Below are 19,274 nucleotides of genomic sequence, written 5' to 3'. Positions count from 1 at the left end.
CTTAAGAAGAAGCAAAGCAGATCCTGCTCACCCCTCTGTTGCTCATGTCTGCCCTAGGCAGGGAAGAATGAAAGAGTGCTGGAAGTGAGCTGCACCTGCAAACTACCGTACTTTTCCTGCTGATGTCTCTTTTTCATTTCTGGCGGGTGGGGGGCAGCTGTAGCTTTTCAAAGGGAAAGGAAGGCACTCTGCACATGCCCAAGGTCACCTTCCCAGGAATCACTGCATCATACATGACTGAAAGCGGGTCTGCCAGCAGCTGCCTCCTGACCAGTTTATGGCAGAGACTATTTCCCATGGACTGCAAGAAGATCAAACCTCTCCATTCTTAAGGAAATCAGGCCTGAGTCTCACTGGAAGGACAGATCCTGAAGCTGAGGGTCCAATACTTTGGCCACCACATGAGAAGAGAAGACTTCCTGGAAAAGACCCTGATGTTGGGAAAGATGGAGGGCACAAGGAGAAGGGGACGACAGAGGGCAAGATGGTTGGACAGTGTTCTTGAAGCTACCAGTATGAGTCTGACCAAACTGCGGGAGGCAGTGGAAGACAGGAGTGCCTGGCGTGCTCTGGTCCATGGGGTCACGAAGAGTCGGACACGACTAAACAGCAACAATTTCTCCAGGCAGAGGGATGAGGGTCTGAAGCAAGAGCAGCAGGGAGGGCTCTTAGAAGCAGCGGTGAGAAGGGAGGCGGCAGGGAGAGCCAGTGTGGTGTACTGGTTAGACCTGGGAGACGCCGGTTCCAATCCCCACTCAGGGCCCAAACCGTTGGAGAAAAAGCGGGATATAAAAGCAGAACATAAAATGTGACCGGAGCGGACTAGGAACGTCGAGGCAGGAGGAATGTCGCCCGGGTCCAAGGCGCCCAAAGGCGGCGCTTGCGCACTGGAGAGCAACAGGTGTCTACCAACGCGCCGCCTCTGCGGAGCCGCCAGCCGGCCTTTTCCGCCACGCGGCTCACGTGGTGCCCCGCTCGGCGGGAGAGAAAGAGAGGCGCGCCTTCTCCTTTCCCGCGCGTGCTCGCGCCCCCTCCTCCTCCTCCGCTCCCCGCCCCTAGATGCGCCAGGCGGCCGCGTGCACGGAAAGGGGGGCGCTTCCTACCTGCGCTCCTTCTCTCTGCAAAGCCCCGAGCCTGGAGCTGGCGCGGCGACGGCTGCCTGCCTCCCTCCTTGCCTGCGCCGCGCAAACAATGAGCATGCACGAAGCGGCGGCGGCGGCGGCGGCAAGTCTAGCTGCATAGAAAGGAAGCGGGGATCCTCCTCCTCCTCCTCCTCTTCTTCCAGAGGAGAAGCCAAGGTGACCACCGTGCAAGAGGGCTCGTCTCGCTCTCCTGACTGTGTTGTGATCATATCTATCTATCTGTGTGTCTGTGTGCCATCCATCTCCTCCATGCGTCTGCCCGGGTGGGGAGGTTATGCCGATAGCCGCCCCCGTCACCCTGCATGACATTTTCCTTTCCCCCCTTTTATGTTTACCTGCCCCCCCCCTCACTCCGGTTTCCCCCGCTGCCAAGGTTTTGCAGCATCAGTGCCTCCAAGATCTATTTAAGCCCTGGGTGCTGATAGGCTGCCCGCCCCACTGTATTGGGACTTGCGAGACTTCTTTTCTTCTGTTAAATCGATTATATTTCAGGGCTCGCTGATAAAAAGCTCTCATGCCTGTTTGCAAGGTTACAGATTAACTAATTGCTCCGAAATGGTGGATGTGGGTTTTTATGCTTCGAGCACCATGCTGCTTTTCGGTCTTTAAATAAAACTTGGGTGTCGTCTACGTGCGTGTGCTTTTAAAATCCTTATCTCCAACAGTTCTAGCCGTCCTATCGCATTTTATTATCGAGGGCAGGACCCTATAGCTCCGATACATGCAATTGTCCTTAATTATTTTGATATGAAGGAGCAGGCGGGGGGGGGCAAGTGTTGCTCTGATCTCGTTTGCCTTCCTTTCATTTTCCTTTGAAATCCTGTTTCAAATCCATTGTGTTTCCTCTCACCACCCACATTTTGTACAGTCATGTTTATGTAATGGGTGCCTGCCCGGTACATTTAGGCTGTTTTACGGCAGGTGGGGGAGGGAGGGGGGCTATTTTTTAAAAAAATAATAATAATTTTGCATGCTCCTTTAAAAGTGCTGTTTCTCTGAGCAATAAAATGAAAAAATTGTCTTTTCGTTGAAGAGGACGGGTTTAAATATGAACGAAGACCCAACGGTTAATTTAACGTGGCTGCCTCCGGATCACTTAGAAGCCAGTCCGGCAGAGAATGTCACGGCTGCAGTCACCTCCCTGATTCCTGTCGGTGACCCAGAGCCAGAGTTCATAGTAAACCCCTGGGATATTGTCTTGTGTACTTCAGGAACCCTTATCTCCTGTGAAAATGCCGTGGTGGTCCTTATTATCTTCCATAATCCTAGTCTCCGTGCCCCTATGTTCCTCCTGATAGGAAGCCTGGCCTTGGCTGATCTCTTGGCAGGGATCGGATTGATCTTCAATTTTATCTTTGCCTACCTTCTCCAGTCGGAATCTACCAAGCTGGTCACGGTTGGACTGATCGTTGCCTCTTTCTCTGCCTCTGTCTGCAGCTTGCTGGCTATCACGGTTGACCGTTACCTCTCCCTCTATTATGCTTTGACTTACAATTCGGAGAGGACTGTCACTTTCACCTATATCATGCTGGTTCTGCTCTGGGGAGCTTCCATTTGTATCGGGCTGCTACCTGTAATGGGCTGGAACTGCCTGAAAGACGAGTCCACCTGCAGTGTAATCCGGCCACTCACTAAAAATAACGCGGCCATCCTTTCTGTCTCTTTCTTGCTCATGTTTGCTCTCATGCTCCAGCTGTACATTCAGATCTGCAAAATCGTGATGCGCCATGCCCATCAGATCGCCTTGCAGCACCACTTCCTGGCCACTTCCCACTATGTGACGACCCGAAAAGGAGTGTCCACCTTAGCCATTATCCTGGGGACCTTTGCCGCTTGCTGGATGCCTTTCACACTCTATTCTTTAATAGCCGACTACACCTATCCTTCAATATACACCTACGCGACTCTCCTCCCGGCCACGTACAATTCCATCATCAACCCTGTAATATATGCTTTCCGAAACCAAGAAATCCAAAAGGCACTTTGGCTCATTTGCTGCGGCTGCATTCCTTCCAACCTTTCGGCACGGGCAAGATCTCCGAGCGATGTTTGATTAAGAGAGAGGATGGACGTTCATTTAGCGTTGTGTTACATGGCTTTGCTGCTTTCATTGCATTGTACATAACAGATTCACACTCGAGCCACAGGGAGTATTGACCTTTTTTAAAGAAAGGGAGGAAAGGAAAGGAAAACCCTGCTGACCCAAATAAACCATGTTGTGCAGTTTCAGGATCATGCCTAAAAGCGAAATCACCTCTTTGCCAACTTTTGAGTGTTGCTTATATTCTGCTCTTGTTGGGGATGGGGAACTAATTCCCTTAGATCCAACTATTACTCCCAGGCTTCACCGTATCAGTTGAGAGGGGATGTTAGATGTAGATCTGATTTCTCCCTATGAGAGAAAGTTGCCCATGGGCGCCACTTGCAAGAACCCACTTGCACCAAAATGTAGGATGAGGTACACACTGAGTTCCTCTTCAGGAGCAAGCAAGTCCACAACCCAACTTACTTGGGAAACAAGTTCATTAACTTTAATAAGACTAGGTAAAGGTAAAGGGACCCCTGACTGTTAGGTCAAGTCATGGACGACTCTGGGGTTGCGGCGCTCATCTTGCTTTACTGGCCGAGGGAGCCGGCGTACAGCTTCCGGGTCATGTGGCCAGCATGACTAAGCTGCTTCTGGAGAACCAGAGCAGCACATGGAAACGCCGTTTACCTTCCCGCCAGAGCGGTACCTATTTATCTACTTGCACTTTGGCATGCTTTCGAACTGCTAGATTGGCAGGAGCTGGGACCAAGCAACAGGAGCTCACCCCGTCGCGGGGATTTGAACCGCCGACCTTCTGATCGGCAAGCCCTAGGCTCTGTGGTTTAACTCACAGCACCACCCACGTCTTAATAAGACTAATCCAGAGTAAATGGGTTGTGAATTTGTCTCTCTCTCTCTTGTTTCTGATGTATTTAAGAGACACAGATCCACAGACTTGCATTTTAGGACACAAGCAAATGAGGTGGGCTGTGGTCAAGAGATAGTCATCCGCAACAGGAACTAGTGGCTTGAGATACCAGACTGGGGTGTACACAGTGGCCTGCAGTGGTGCTGAGATTTCACCACCACACAGTTTCATGCCAATGTATATCCACATCAGATGCGCGTGTTTGGTTCCTGTTCTATCAAGGGAAGCCATGCAGAGAAGTTTGCCTAAAATGTGACCTCAGAAGTTACACCGTTTCCCATAAATCTCTAAATTAGCAAAAAATTAGTCTTTTCCCCAGTTGTTTACGCAACTGAGACCAGTTATGCTTTTTTTTTTTTAGTATTAAGAAAAACCCCGTCCCTTTTGGTCTTCAACCTAGTTCACATATAAGAGTAAGCTAAACCATGGGTTAGTGTAAGTATGCAGGTTCCCAGAGAAGAGATGGTAGCTGTTGCGCTCCTCTTCTGGTCCTCCTCCTCCTGCATTGCCAAGAGCTAAGCCATGGTTTGACTTAGCATGTCATCTGAACCCTGGAGTTGAGGTTTGTCCTGCTTCAGGCAAACCATTATTTTTAACCAGTGCTTTTCCCCCCTATAAAAATAGGTGCCAGTACTCACCATGAAGTTGTTGCAGTAAGTGCCACACTTTTTAACAACAACAGAGGTGCCGGTACTGTGTACCCTTGAGTACCCCCTGGGGAGAAAAGCACTGGTTTTAACTAATATTTCTTTTGGGGGGGGTGTTACAGCTTGTGGTTTGTCTTGTGAGAGCAAACCATGATCCCATGTGTGGATAACACACCAAGCCAAAGAATAGCTTAGCTCAAAGCAGTGCAGCAGGACGAGAACAAGGGGAGGAGTGCAGAGAGTCTCTCAAGAACCTTTGCAGTTGTGCCAACCCATAGTTTGGCTTACCTTATGTGTGAACTGAAGAGTGGGCAAGAAACATTAACTCACGTTTCCATTAATGTTAACCAGGTTGCAAATCCAACAGGAATCTTCAGTAGCTCCATTAGTGCTTGTGTTTATGATTCTGCACCCTAGACAGCTGATTTGCAATAACTAAGACTGTTATAAAGCAATAAAGCACAGAATACTCTGTTTTTACAACAGATCAATTTTTTTCAGCCAGCCTTGCAGTTAGCCACTTGCCCACTCACATTTGGTGAGAAATGGTTTCTTCTGATCACATAGATTGCCAAACCCACTACTGTGACGCTTAAAATACACGATGGCAGGCGGATAGGCTGGTGAAAAAAATATTGGGGCTGGTAATTTTTTTAAAAAATATATTCATCTTCAAGGCTGCAAGAACAATTCAATGAAACAACATGCTTTAAATTCAGCATTAATCTCAACCCAGGACAGCTTGGTAAGATTTGTCACTGACATTTGTATGTGTTTTACATGAGACACACTTTGTTCTGCTCTGGCCTCCAGTTCTGAAATCTGACATTTTCATGTTTGAGTGCATGAGCTCAGATTGTCATTCCGAATAATGAAATGCACACGAAACATTTAAAAAAAAAAAAAAATTCTAGTGACTCCCCCCCCAATTTTGAAGCACAATACTGTATTCATATAATTCCATTTCATTTCAGGATATTAGCTCTAGTGTGAAAGATGGAGGTTATTGTAATGAATAGTTAAGCGATGGGCTGTAGTGGAAGACAACGTGTTGTTGTTTTCTGCACTTGGAAATGTTTATGAGGGGGGTGCTCATGCCAGAAAGGGTATTGTAAGTTTTGGATTATAAAAAAAATCTATAAAAAAGTTTTTAAAAAATTAAGCAGTATTCTCACGTGGACTTAAGAATGCAGTGGTTTTCTGCCTGTGATCTTCCAGATGGTGGGCTTCAACATCTGTCAACCCCAACCAGCATGACCAATGGTTAGCGATGATGGGAGCTGTAGTCCAATAGCTTCTGGAGGGCCACAGGTTGCCCACTACTGCTTTACTGGCAGCTTGGCCTATTTTAATGAAATGTAGGCATTTGTATTGCTTTCTGAGCCAAGGAGGGGAGATTCTTAGGGTATGAATCCATGAGAGGCCCAGCCATAGACATCACTGCCCTATTTCCCAAGCCATCAGAGGGGAGCAAATCTGGGTTTTCTGGCTAGGAAGGGGAATATCTGAGCAGCTCTGCGGAACTCAAATGAGAGCCTCTTTTCTCTTTTATTCTAATTGAGACTCTGTGCCTTTAATAAAGGGGCAGCCAATGTGGTTCCCTCTGGATGTTGTGACCTCCAATTCCCATCCTCCTTGACCACTGGTCATGTTGATGGTGGCTGATGGCAACTGGAATTCAGAACATCTGATGTTGGCTGCCTGTTCTTTAACAGCGGCACACAGAAATTCGACAAAATCCAGCTCCCCCATTATTGCATCCGTCTGCCAGACAAAGCGGCTCCTGATGAATGTCTGCCTGCTGCAGAGCAATTCGAAGCACCAAACCTCTGTCAGGGAAAAGCAGGCAAGCATTCTGAGCGAGGAGAAGAGCTGACTCAAAACCCAGGAATGGTTGGGGAGAGAAGAAGGGAATGGAACTGCTTGCAGGGGTGGGGTGCAATATAACGGGGAACAAAAACCTCTGACCTTGGACCCAGAATATCTCCCCAAGAGTGTGGGTGCTATGCATTGACAGGAGTTTACACATCTTCTGAATGTCAAAGCGATATACCTTATTGTTTCAGTGACGTCTCTCTGTATAAATCCATTACCTTTCCTTTGTGAAAAAAGAAATATTGAAAGTTATATTTTAAAAAAGCACTGTATGATATATATTGATGGAAGAATATTCCATATTGCTGACACTGTATCTTACTAATCAAAGGGCTGATTCAATCTTATGGGTTTGTTGTAGCACAAACTTCTTGTGCGGTAGGAACTATTGCCTTGTTTTTCGGGTGGGGAGCTTTCTAGCCTAGCCTCCTGTCTGGGGTGCTAAACTTTCTCACTTGTGGCGCTGTTTTCGCAGGGAGAACTGTCAACAGAACAACTCAGTGGAAAGTTGAGATGGTACAAACACTTTGTCCAAGCTGTACCTCCTCAGTGAAACGTGTTTGAATCGGTCCATGCTCCCTGTCTTATCATGTGGCTATTTTGACGACTGTGGCTTTTGTGGCACATTTCTGTGGTTTTTAACAATTTGTAAGCTAAACACAGAACAGAATTTCATGTGTGTGCATAGGTCTCGTTTTGTCTGAGGCCGTAGGGGTTTCAATTGCAATAACTTAGTTTTTATGCCAAATGTAAACTCTCTTGTTTAAAGTTTTAATTTGTAAAACTACAAGGACTTATCAAGACTGGTGTATTGAACACCGCTGTTTCTTCCAGACTCATCAGATGGGTAGATCTGAGCAACAATCTACATCTCAAAATACTATAACGCGTTTCTTTGTCTACATTTGTATATTAAGGCAATTCTGATGGTTTCCAGGTTCCCACTATTAATAAGGAAGCATCTCCTAATGTGTTCTAGAATGAATGCTCTTGATTTTTATACAAAGTGTATACAATGTATGACAACTACGTGTTAGGCTTGTTTGCTAAAATGAAAAAGTCAATTTATTTTGATTGTATTGCCCTAGTAAAACAAAGAAAGAATCTTGTTCAAATGTTGCCAAAACCACTTCTTGTTCTCTCTGTCTTTCTCTAACATGCCCAGGAGTCTGATGTGTTCAGTGTGCAAACTTGTGTAGCTGCCTCCTTGCCTAGGACAAGTAAGAATCTCTCTCAGCTGACCAGAGAGGAAAGCTTCTATAAATTGGATAATAATTGGTTCTTTTCTTTTACTATCCCTTTCTTTCAAAACATGACTCTGTTTGAATGTAACACTAAAGAAGATTATTTTAATCCGAGGAGAAGAGATTCTGTAGACCTGTGCACTAGGGTTTGTTTCTGTAGGCCAGTTCTAGTGCCTGTGTGGGTTGTAAACAGCTCCTGGGTGTAAGTTAGACACATGAGTACATCCAGCACCACTGTCCACTGCACATAGATCTCTAAATGCAAATCAGAAATGTGCTTGCTGTGAAAAGGAGATGGAGCAATGCCATGAGAGGGGCTTACTCACATTGAATTTTTGCATTAAAAGATACGTATGAGAGTCTTTGGGGGAAGAAATGTGAGCCCAAGGATCATGAGCTAGCACTATGTGAGCTGTGCATCCTTTACTCTGCACTGTGTGTACAGCACTCATTTTAAATACAAAGTCTCAGCAGGTTAAGAAAGGAGAAACTCCTTTTTCTTACCAGCTGAGTCTTTCAGCCTGTTGAGAGTGACTAAGAGCCTTTGCAGCACTGTGTATCCCCAGATGTTCAAAAGCATGAGTCACATCTTGATTTTTAAAGTACTGTATTTATATATGCAAGATTCTTTTCACTTGACCCTCTTTTCTGTTGCTGTTTCCTTCGGGCTGCTTTCTAGCCCCCCTCGTGTTTTAGAGAAGTGGCCAGCAAATAGCTGCCAGTGTGCTTGACTATTGGCACAGCCGGTTGACATAAGGTTGACAGAACATATCTCTGCCCTGCAGAGAGGAGAGCCCTCGCAAGGTGGCTTACCATGAAAATGTTAAAAAGCATTCCGCAAGCGAAAGAAACGCCGTCAGGTTTACAAGAGGGATTGATTTCTTGAAATATTTATAGCTTGCTTTCTGATTAAAAGTCTCCGAGGCAGCTAATAAAACATATCAAAAAGCAACATGGAATCGTTTCTAAAAGCTTACCACTTCTTTCAAATACTCAATAAAAACTAGACAATGCAGCAGAACTACAGGGTGAGGTGGTGGGAGGAAATTGGGGCAGTCCAAAAGCCCTCTGGAAGAGAGGAACCTTGACCATCTAGATACCTTTACTAAAAGCCAATGAGAAAGGAGGAAAGCAAGCATCTCTAGGGAGGGAGTTCTGTAACTTTGGGGCCACCATAGAGAAAGCCCTGTTCAGGGCCAGATTTAGGTTTGATGACGCCCTAAGCTACTGAAGGTGATGGGGTCCTTTATATGTCCAGCTGTCCTTTGTCAACAACAAATTGTCACTTTTTCGTGTTAAATATATGCTATATGGTAATTTATGGACCTAATAGGTATCTAAAGCCACAAATGGGATCAAAATAAATAAATTATGTATTACATGGAACCAATCAGTAGGCATAAGACTCATACCCTTTGTCTATGCTGCCTGATCATCAGTCTACAAGCATTTTTTAATATTAGATAACAGGTACAACAGCTTGACCTACACTCAACTGTGCTGCATTGCAGTCTTCAGCTGCATGCTACATGTTGCCATGCAACCAGTCCATGCAGAATGTAGGCACCATATATATAGAAAAGAGCAAACCAGTGATATTTTAGGGAGCAGGCTAGCAGGTGGGCCCATTACTTACATCATAGGAGCCTATACAAAACAAAACACTGTTGGTGTATGTAGGTTCTGGAGTTGGTGTATGTAGGAGTTCCCGCAGGGCTCCCTAGGCTGCGGATAGCAGCCTGCCGCCCGGCACGCTGAAGCAGAGCGCCCCGCGCTTCGGGCAGACATCGGCCAGCCCCACAAGCTCGGGGGACAGCGGGGAGGCGGAGCGCCACCATACCGCTGTTCCCCGACCTGGTTTTGGGGGGAAATAAAGGGGGGGAAAATTTCCTTTATTTCCCCCCCCAAAAAAAAAAACCTAGGTGCGTCCTATGGGACGGAGCGCCCTATGGGACGAAAAATATGGTAAATCTGGCCCTGGCCCTGTCCTATGTCATCACGCAACATACATCATGTACTGGGGGCACACAAAGCAGAATGAATGCAAGTAACAGACCAGTCTCTCAGCATTTGCGTTAAATGCATATTGAAAATACATGTTGAAGCATTCATATTGTACAAAGAGGTGTCACGGCCTCAGCCTTGGGGAAAGATCATAGCTCAGTGGTAGAGCATCTGCTGTCTGTGCAGAAGGTTCTATCTTTGGTATCTCCAAGGAATGTCCTCTATCTGAATCCAGGGATGGCTGCTGGTAGTCAGTGTTGACAATAATGAGCTGGATGGACCAATTGTCTGAAACATTTGAAAGAAAGAAAAATGGGTCTGATCAGCCCTTGAATACCAAGTACTCTGACCTACAAAGGTGTGAAAAAAATGAAGGTATGTTATGAACAGTAACATTAGAGCAGTAATGGAGGACCAAAACGACACCTCAGGCAGCCCAAGCAGGCAGTGTTTCTGCCCACTTGTAGGGGTTGTGGGAATTCAGGGCATGAAAACAAATCCTGAATGAAACAGCTCGTATACATTTAAGTGTTATTACATATTTAAAGTTGTTTATTTGCATTCCACCCTTCATAGAGGGTTCACAATAAGAGTTTACAATAAAGAGCAATTTTGTCGTTAACTGGTCTGTGATTGTTGAAGCATTTAATTTTGTGGGATTCACCCCTTGTGTTGAATTTCTTCTGTTCTGATCTGTCTAGAACTATTTTACTTGTTTTGCAGTTGTAACGGTTTGATCCTTTTTTTTTTATCATTTTATAATATATTGCTCCAACCAGCGCTGGGGACTTCCAGTGCAGGGCAGGTAAGAAATCAAATGAATAAATAAAATACTAGCAACCAAGAGAGCGACACAGTCAAGAGGCAGTCAACACAGCCAAGCGTGTGATGTGCTATAAACAGCCCAGGTGAATTCTGATTATTAAAAGCAGCTGATGACATGAAAACCGGTCAAGGTCACATCCACAGACATGCCTTCTCAGCAGTATTGAATTGCTTTTCAATCTCAATTTCTCTCCCCCCTCCCATTTTTTATTAAACTATGTTGAGATTTTTAAATGATTTTTTTACAAAGGAAAAGGCAACGATACTTTAAACAAATAAACAAGGCACTGTCCTCATTATTCTTTTCCCATAATAGATGCAGGAAGCCCCCACATATTCAGGTCTTTGACTCCTGGCCATCACAATTCTTAGGCTATTGTGCTTCAGGTCATTTTCATGCAATCTGCCACTGCCCTCAGGAGCTGGGTCCTTGCATCCATTTCCTTGATTTGCACCCCACTTCCTGGTGTCTTCAAAGAAAAGTGCTTGTTAAATCAATGCTGCATCCTTTAACTTGTGTTGTCTAAAATATTGCAGTGCTCCCTGACCATTCTCACTTCTGTACTGTACTGTACTGTGCTCTCTGTCCTGATATGAGCAGGAGTCTAGGGAGCACGACAGATAATCAGCACCTTGGACAGCTCCTAGATGTCATCTTGCGCTGGCAAGAATTCCTCTTGGCCAAACCTCCCAGGTTCTGCCCACTTCCTGAAGAGTGGAGAGTCAGACCAGGGTAGTTTTCCAGCCTGGAGTTTAGCATTCAGTTGTTTTTGGCCATCTCCTGCCATGAGCATGGTCTGTGTCGATCAGGAGCCACTTGATAATGTGAGGCCCCTGGTGTAAAAGGGGTCAGTTTCTCAGGGTGTGCTGTTGTTGGGGATCCCAGGGGTCTTGGACTTCAGAAGACCAAGGCTGAGAGGCTCCTAACCAGGCTTGGTGTTGTGTCCTGGGTCTGGGTTCAACTTCTGCTCAGCTGGTACCACTGTCCCTTCTGATTCAGCTGTTTCTTCCTCTGTGTCTGGAAACTGGCTGCTCTTTGGGGTTGACAACTCAGCTGATTTTTTAAAAAAATTGCAACAGTCTGTTAGTTCACTATGAACTAATCTCTTCTACTAATACTGGTGGGGGGGTTTGGGGGGGGAGGCGTTTCTGCCCCTGCGCAATCTTGATTTAATGGAATCCTGTCAAGGTTGCCACCTCACTTCTCACACGGCATAATCTCTGGTGTGTGCCTGAGTTCAGCAGCAGACAGAATTGCAAGCAGCCCATCATTCTTAGAAGAGGTGGTGCAGATATGTGTATAGATCAGCAGCACAAAGATTAGTATTTGGACAAGAAGGATTGAGTTGAAATGAGAGTGTGGGTGGTATTATCAAGATTGCTTGTAGCACCCCAGGGAAAACAATTATGCAGCTGCATTCCTCTACAAAGCTAACTGGGAGCAAGTTCCATTGAATAGACGTGAACAGGATTGCACTCTGATGCTTTTTATTTACTGTACACATCTCTTTCATTGCACAGGGCTGCAGCGAAATTTTCATTTTAGTCTCAAATTATGTTTTTCTGAGGTAGGAAGTTATTTTTATGGTTTTCACAGAAAAAGGTATGAATAGCATTAATATGTAACTAGACGCTTCCCCTTAAAATGACTACATGCATTTTAGAACTGTCACTGTGCTGCTTCTTACAGGAGGTTTATATAAGATGTTTGTGTTTTCATAATAAAATTCATATTGGATTATATAAACAAAGCACAGTGAGGAATTTGTCTTAAGGTGTTTTGCAAAACAAGGTGAAATGCAAGCTTATGTACACGTATTTGGAAGTGAGACCAAATGTACCTAAGCAAATGTGCTTAGGGTTGGATTGGCAGTCTAGCAGCCTATATCATTCCTCATTTTGCAACAGAAAACTGGTTTTCACATAATTGGGAGGACAAGTTAACTTCTCAGTGCTGTGGAACTATTCATTCTACTGAATAGAATTTACTTCTTTTTTATTATTTTTTAATATTGTTTTTATTTATTTTCATGGTACAGAAGATAAATTTTGAGAAAACAACCGTTACAACAGTAAGCAACAAATAACTTATCCCGATAAAACACATGTGATGTGTTTAAGTTTCATTTGAAGAGATCACATCACATAAGCGCTGGTTGGATTCCTTCCTGCATTCAATAAACATTTGCCATATGTTATAAAAGGAATATGGATTGTGTTTGCCCTTTGCCACTCTCACCTGGCATGTTAGTTTTTCAGCCAAAGCTATTGACCATGCTCTGTTATACCAAGGATCAATGTTCAGCCCAGCACCAGTTTTCCAACATCTGGCTATCTCCATATGGACAGCAGTCAATAGAAAGGCTAAGAGGTCATCTTTAGGATAATCATGAGCAGACGGAATCCTAAGCCCAAGTAGTGCTAGTGCAGGGGGACATTTCAATTGTTTTGTTGTATATCAAGCTTATTTCTTTGAAGACAGTACTCCAGAAGGGTTTGGTGATGTCACAGCACCACCACATATGGACCTTTGACTGTGCATCCCCTCTGACAACTGGGATTGACTTCTGCACATATTTGGGATAGCTTCACTAGTGTATAATGCCACCTATGCAGAAGTTTTAATGAGGCTTCCCTTATTTTTGCAGAAACCTATTTCAACCATCTCCCAGACTACAAAGCCATCTATTTTCCATTTGGTATTTGCACATCGAGGTCCATTTCCCATGGCATTTTTGTGTACAATAGATTACCATATTCTAGTGTTATTAGAACTTTATAAATTGAGGAAGCTATGTCCTTAGAGAGTATAATTTACTTCTGAGCAAGCACATAGGGTTGCACAGTGAACCTCTTGTAAAGGATTTCAGTAGTTCATAAAAGGTGCTTCTTTATTATGTTTTAGTTATAATAAGGGCAAGGCTGTATTTTTCATAAAAGAAATAATTGGAGAGTCTAAAAAATTAGGTCAGGATAGGATGGAAGTGGGAAGCTGTCTTTGTGTAATTCTCTTGGCTGAAAGGCTGTAACTTAACAATAGGATGTGATTATCTAATAACATCATCATCATCATCATTTATTCATACTGCACCTTTTCCCGTGTTGGGATTCAGGGTGGCAAACATTAAAAGCCCCTTTGTTTAGGAAATTCTGCAAGTCAGTGTATGGTTACAAAACCCAGTAGGTACACTTATCCTGACCTAGCCCCTTTATAAAAGCATAGGGTGAGATCCATTTGTGACAGTCTGCTTGCATAATGGGGCTTCCTTGCCCTCCAGCCCTCTGTGCCCACACATCTACTCCAGAGTGTCTTCTAAGGAAAAATCCTAATCCTTCAGAGTAAATTTGGGAGTGCAGGGGAAACAGAGGAAGGAGGAGCCTTGTTGCGCAAGCAGAGTCCCTGCTGATGCTACATTGAATCTCAGCCTTAGTTTTATTAACTTTTTCATTTTACAGTGATGGGCTGCTCTAGGCTTGGCATGGTGGTGGTTGCGGTGCATATTGCAACTTGTCATTGACACAAAAAGAGTGCATTAGTGGTAGACAATCCACACATCATTCCACATTCTTAATTGTTCTTCGATGCTTCCCTCATGTTACCATATGATTACCATTTGGAGGAGCATTCTTGTGGTAAAACACAACAAAAGTGGGACGACAACAACAACGAAACACCCCAGGTTTGTAGTATGAAAAGTTACAGGATTTTAGCAGGAAACTCCATGGCATGCGTCCATTGCAAGTGAAAGTAGCACAACTGTCCTGCATTGTTTGCAGTTCAAATGGTAGTGAAAACACAATTGTGTATAACTGCCCCAATGGCATAATGAGCACAAATTGGGATAAACGTGCAATCAAAAGGACACAAATACATGAGAGATCATTCAGCCATCCCCTACAAAGTAAGAGTTGTGACCTTGCAACTTTGTCCAGGGCGTGAGTTAGGGAGAGGGGCGGTAACTGCCAATCCAATTCACAATTCCCTTCCTTATCAATGGATGTGTATTCATATGCACTAACTCCTTCCTACAAGTCGCAACATAACTCTGAGAGCATCAGACACAGGCTCATAATAAAATTACATGTTAAAACAGGCCTGCCTGATTAGGTGGCTTGCTGAAAGAAAAGGGGTTTTATCAGGTGATGAAAGCACTACAGTGAAAACGCCTGCTTAATATCAATAGGCAGGGAGTTCCAATAAGTAGTGCTGCCACACAGAAATACAGATTCCTTGTCAATATAGAATGAACGTTATCTGATACTTGTCTCATTGGAATCTTCCTTTGGCTGGGTGTTAAAGAAGGGGGAAAGGGATGGGGAAGGTAGATGTTCAAACAAGAGATGACTTGTACCCTCTTGCTTTCTTATTCTCCGTGTGCAAAGCTCTGCTGTTTGTATCCCATGTGAGTCACCGTAGCTGACATTCAGCGAGTCAGATTCAGAGGCGATGTGTCAGCAGAAGCTGCAAATATATATCTTTAGATAGATCCCTTACTGTTGATACTTTGCTAAGCAGTAATCGTCTTGAGAATCACAGCACTGCATCTTGTTTCTTCATATGGTGTTCCTTCTGCAAGGAACGAGCAAGACCCCTTTCTTTTTTAAAATGTCTTGTTGATCCATATATCGCAGGGAGTTATGTTCTGTCAATATTCTTCTGGGCAGCAGAGGAGCAGCAGCAGATGGCAGTAGTAAAGGCAGTGAGGAGGTGGAGTCACTAGGAAGGAAGCTTATTGTGAGTGCCTTGCTCAACCCCCCCCCCCCAAAAAAACCTGTAGCTGACACTGAGATAGTAGGCGCACGTTCGTCCAGCAAATGCAGTCAGACAAAAAGGAGCTTCTTCCTGTTCTCCTAGGAGTCACAATTTAGAGTAGCATAAATCAGGTGGGTACCCGCTGATGTCCTCTGAAGTAAAATAGTACCCAAAGGCCAAGTCAAAGATGGTACACACCCAGTGCAAGTCACCTAGCCACTCCCTTGATGTTACCAGTCTTCTGTTGACATGCAGAGGGCCGGCAGGCCAGCTGGCTAGCCCCAGCTGGGCTGTTTCCTTCCAGCCATCCAGCTGTGAAGACCATCGGCCTCTACCCTGAAGTAAATCAGTGACCGGGCTTCAAAGCCAAGGCACACTATCAGCAGAGTGAACTGCACACACAGAATAGGCGTGAGGCTTGTAGAAGCATACAACTACAGATTTATTAATCATAAATCAGGACAAAGAAACATGTAGTCTCTCTCGTCTTCTCAGAACAGGAAAAGCAAAAGCTATACACAATGGACGTTCCCAGCAAGCTGTGCTGGAATGTAAACAGACATGTGACACGCAACAGTTCCACACGTCTGCTCCTTAAGGTGGAATGGAAATCTCAACATCTTCTACTACAGAGATGGGGGAGTCCAGATGGTGTTAGACTACAACTCCCACCCTTCCTAACCATTTGCCATGTTGGCTGGGTCTGGCAGGAGTTGAGGTCCAGCAACTTCTGGAGGGCCACAAATTCCCCATGCCTCTTAGAACAGATGTTTTCAACACACCATCCTTCAGCCACATTATTCTGTTAGGAATGCTCTGTTTGCAACCATGACAGCTGCATTCCTTTGTGGAATGCCATGATGCTGCGCAGACTGTTGCAAGATGGGAATGAGTAGCACACACAAAAGTTGAGTATGTTTTGAATGATTGCAGTGTTTCCCAGCCGACTGTTCTGCCCCACAGCTTTGAGATGCATCGTTGGCATCTTTCCTCCATTTCTTCCCTGTTGCAAGTTCACTCTCTCAACATCTACCCAGGTACAGATGGTCAAGCATAGCATGATCAAAACTGTAATTGCTGAACCATCACTGGGAATGCCTAGCTGTTTTGTTTCTATGGAGGGTGCTGGGCTATAAAGTGTCAAGAGCTGGAGACAGGCGTAGGCCTGCAATAAAACAGTAGAGCACCAAATGTCTGTGAAGTTAACTCTTTATTCAAAGAAACAAAGCAGCTCAATCCTAGTGGTCACAGCAACTCTTCCCAGTAGGTCTTGCCCCAATGAGGCAATTGCCAGGACTGAATGTCCTGACCTTCCTACCATTCTCTAAGGCTCCTCCCCTGGTTTCTTCCCCAAAAACCTAAGGTGTTGTTGTCTTGCCTCTTATTGTTCCACCCTCTTCATTTCTCTGCATATTCTGGAAAACCTGGGGGAGGGGAGCTGGTCACAGCAGGGAGATCCCCTGGCTTCTTCAACATCTCTCTCCTGGCCCTCCTCCTCTCCTGCTTCTGAGTCTGCAGTGCTCTCTGCTGGAGCCTCTTCCTGCTCACTAAACCCTGTTGCTTCTTCAGCTTCCGACACATCCTCCTCCCAGTCTTCCCTCTCTTCTCCCTCTGACCGCTCATTGTCGTCCCACCACCAATCCCCTGGCTCTGAGCCTTCTTCCCCTGGGGGTTCCCCAGCTGGTGAATCCCACTATTCCTCTGCATCCAGCCTTATCCATGACATAAGGTTGATGGCGTATGTAGTGTAGTGGTTAGAGTGCTGGGCTAGGACCTGGGAGTCAGCAGAAAGGAACAAAACAAAACCTACTAGTGCTTGAATTACAGAGGGGGCTGGCCTGCCTTACTGCTAGCTGTGTCTGCTGTTTGAAAAAGGCAATACAGAACAGGAGGAGGAGGTGGTGGAGGAGGAGGAGGAGGAGGAGAGATACAAAGGGGCTTGCAGATTTTGATTAAGAGCACCTCTACCTTTCTTACCCTCACTATTGCACTGCTTAGGAACATAGGAAGCTACACTATACTGAGTCCTATCTCAATATTGTCTACACTGACTGGCAGCAGCTCTCCAGGCCCTTCTGCTTGCAAGGCAGAGGCTCTACTACTGAGCTATGGCCCTTCCACTTCCTGTGATGTTTTATTGCAAATGAGCTTTTTAAAAAGTTCTTTCAAAAGTCCTTGTACGTCATCCCATTGTATGAAGCCTTCCACGTTTAGTATCATCCGATAAATTCTGTTCCATAACAAGCTCATCCTTCTAAAGGCACATCATCAGTTCCATTCTTCCAGCTGTGAATCAGTGTAAAATGGGAAGGAATACCGTGGGTGGCCGACTCAGTTTTAACTGTGTTTCATGTTGCGACAGGGCCTTGTGGGATGGCACTTACTATGATGGAAGTGTTTTATTTCAGCAGCAATATCACCACCTCCGCCCCTGCATCAAAGCAAACTGCTATAAAAAGACAGCTAAAGTGGAGGTGGGGCTTTGCTACTATTGGAAGTGTTTTCACAGAGGGAAAGATGTCCCTGATAGAATGTATGACTGCAGCTGCACAGCTAGAGGCAAACGAACATGAAAAGAAGCATCATTCTGCACATTATGACTCCAGCAGAAGGGTACTCTATAAGGGGCCATAGTGTACAAAGCCATTTATAGAAAGAGCAACTTGCACACGGGATCAGGTCTACCTTTGTGTATTTGCTCCACGGTGGTGCAACAGGCTACAGTGGGCCAAAACTAGATGAAACTCAGCATCCCCGCATCCAGCTGCCCAATTGTTTTGCAGATCAAAGGAACCCAATTTAGTTCCATAAAGGATATTTCTGGAGGTTGGCAGAATGTGCAATGGGGTTGAACAGTTGTCATGACCACCAGCAATAGCTTATGGCTCAGTAGAAGAGCACATAATTTGCACATCAAAAGGTCCCTGGGTTCAACCCCCAGCATCTTCAGGTATGGCTGCCAAAAACCCTAGAAGCTGCTGCCAGTTGATACAGGCAGTACTGAGCAAGATGGGCCAATGGTCTAATTCAGTATAATGCATGTTCCTAGTGTCCTTTGATGCTTTGATGAGAGAAAGAGAAACTGACTCCCATGCATGATGAACTTTATATAATATCAGGGATGGGGAACCTCTGGTCTAAATGTGTCCATCATTTAGGCTTCTATTGGATTCTTGACATTCTCCCCAGCCGTTTTGCACCATCCTTGATTGTGTTTGCCTGGCTGTTCAGTTTTTAAGTGAACAGCACAAAAACTCACCTCCTTTTTAAATTGCCCCCCCCCCAGCACTCCTTGTAATGTTAATTTACTCATTTAAGCAGCTAGCATTCACCTTTACTCTCAGTTGTGCTCAGTTACATCGTCTTATCGGTGAATTGGATTGGTTCGGATTATGATAATTTGTATGTCTTTACATACATATGATGTCTTTACATCAGAAGTAGGGGCAACCTTCAGTTAACAATCACTGACTGGGTGGTCACCCATGTGAATAATTCAGGAATAATGATTCTTGTTTCACATTTACTTTCTGTTCTATATGTATTATGGATCATTATTTTTAAATTAATTTGGGGAGAAGCAGCAACCAGGGAAACAGGATTTTTAAAGGGTGACATTTGGGAAGAAATTTTTATCATGCCAGTCTCACCAGATTGAATCCAGAATTCTGAACTCATGTTTAGAGCCTAAGATTTAGGAACAGCCCTAATTTATCAGGCTAAGTGGCACCCAAACTAGCATTCTGTTTCAGCAGCCAGAAAACAGGATAGTGAACTATTTTTGTTCCTCCAATACGCCAAGCGTAAATAAGTTATTTTCACTCAGA

At 44.8% G+C, this 19,274-nt stretch overlaps 1 protein-coding gene across 1 annotated transcript; it reads left to right on the top strand.

Moving 5' to 3' along the window:
- The first annotated feature begins 1,194 nt into the window (after positions 1–1,194).
- GPR12 (G protein-coupled receptor 12) lies at positions 1,195–3,812 on the top strand. Its single transcript, XM_079974063.1, has 2 exons — positions 1,195–1,298; positions 2,176–3,812. Exon 2 carries the CDS (start codon positions 2,191–2,193, stop codon positions 3,193–3,195), a length of 1,005 nt encoding a protein of 334 aa, XP_079830189.1. The 5' UTR covers positions 1,195–1,298; positions 2,176–2,190; the 3' UTR covers positions 3,196–3,812.
- Positions 3,813–19,274: the final 15,462 nt, after the last annotated feature.

This window comes from Podarcis cretensis (assembly GCF_951804945.1).
Source record: "Podarcis cretensis genome assembly, chromosome: 4".
Taxonomy (NCBI): domain Eukaryota; kingdom Metazoa; phylum Chordata; class Lepidosauria; order Squamata; family Lacertidae; genus Podarcis; species Podarcis cretensis.
This window is presented reverse-complemented; position numbering and strand designations above follow the sequence as displayed.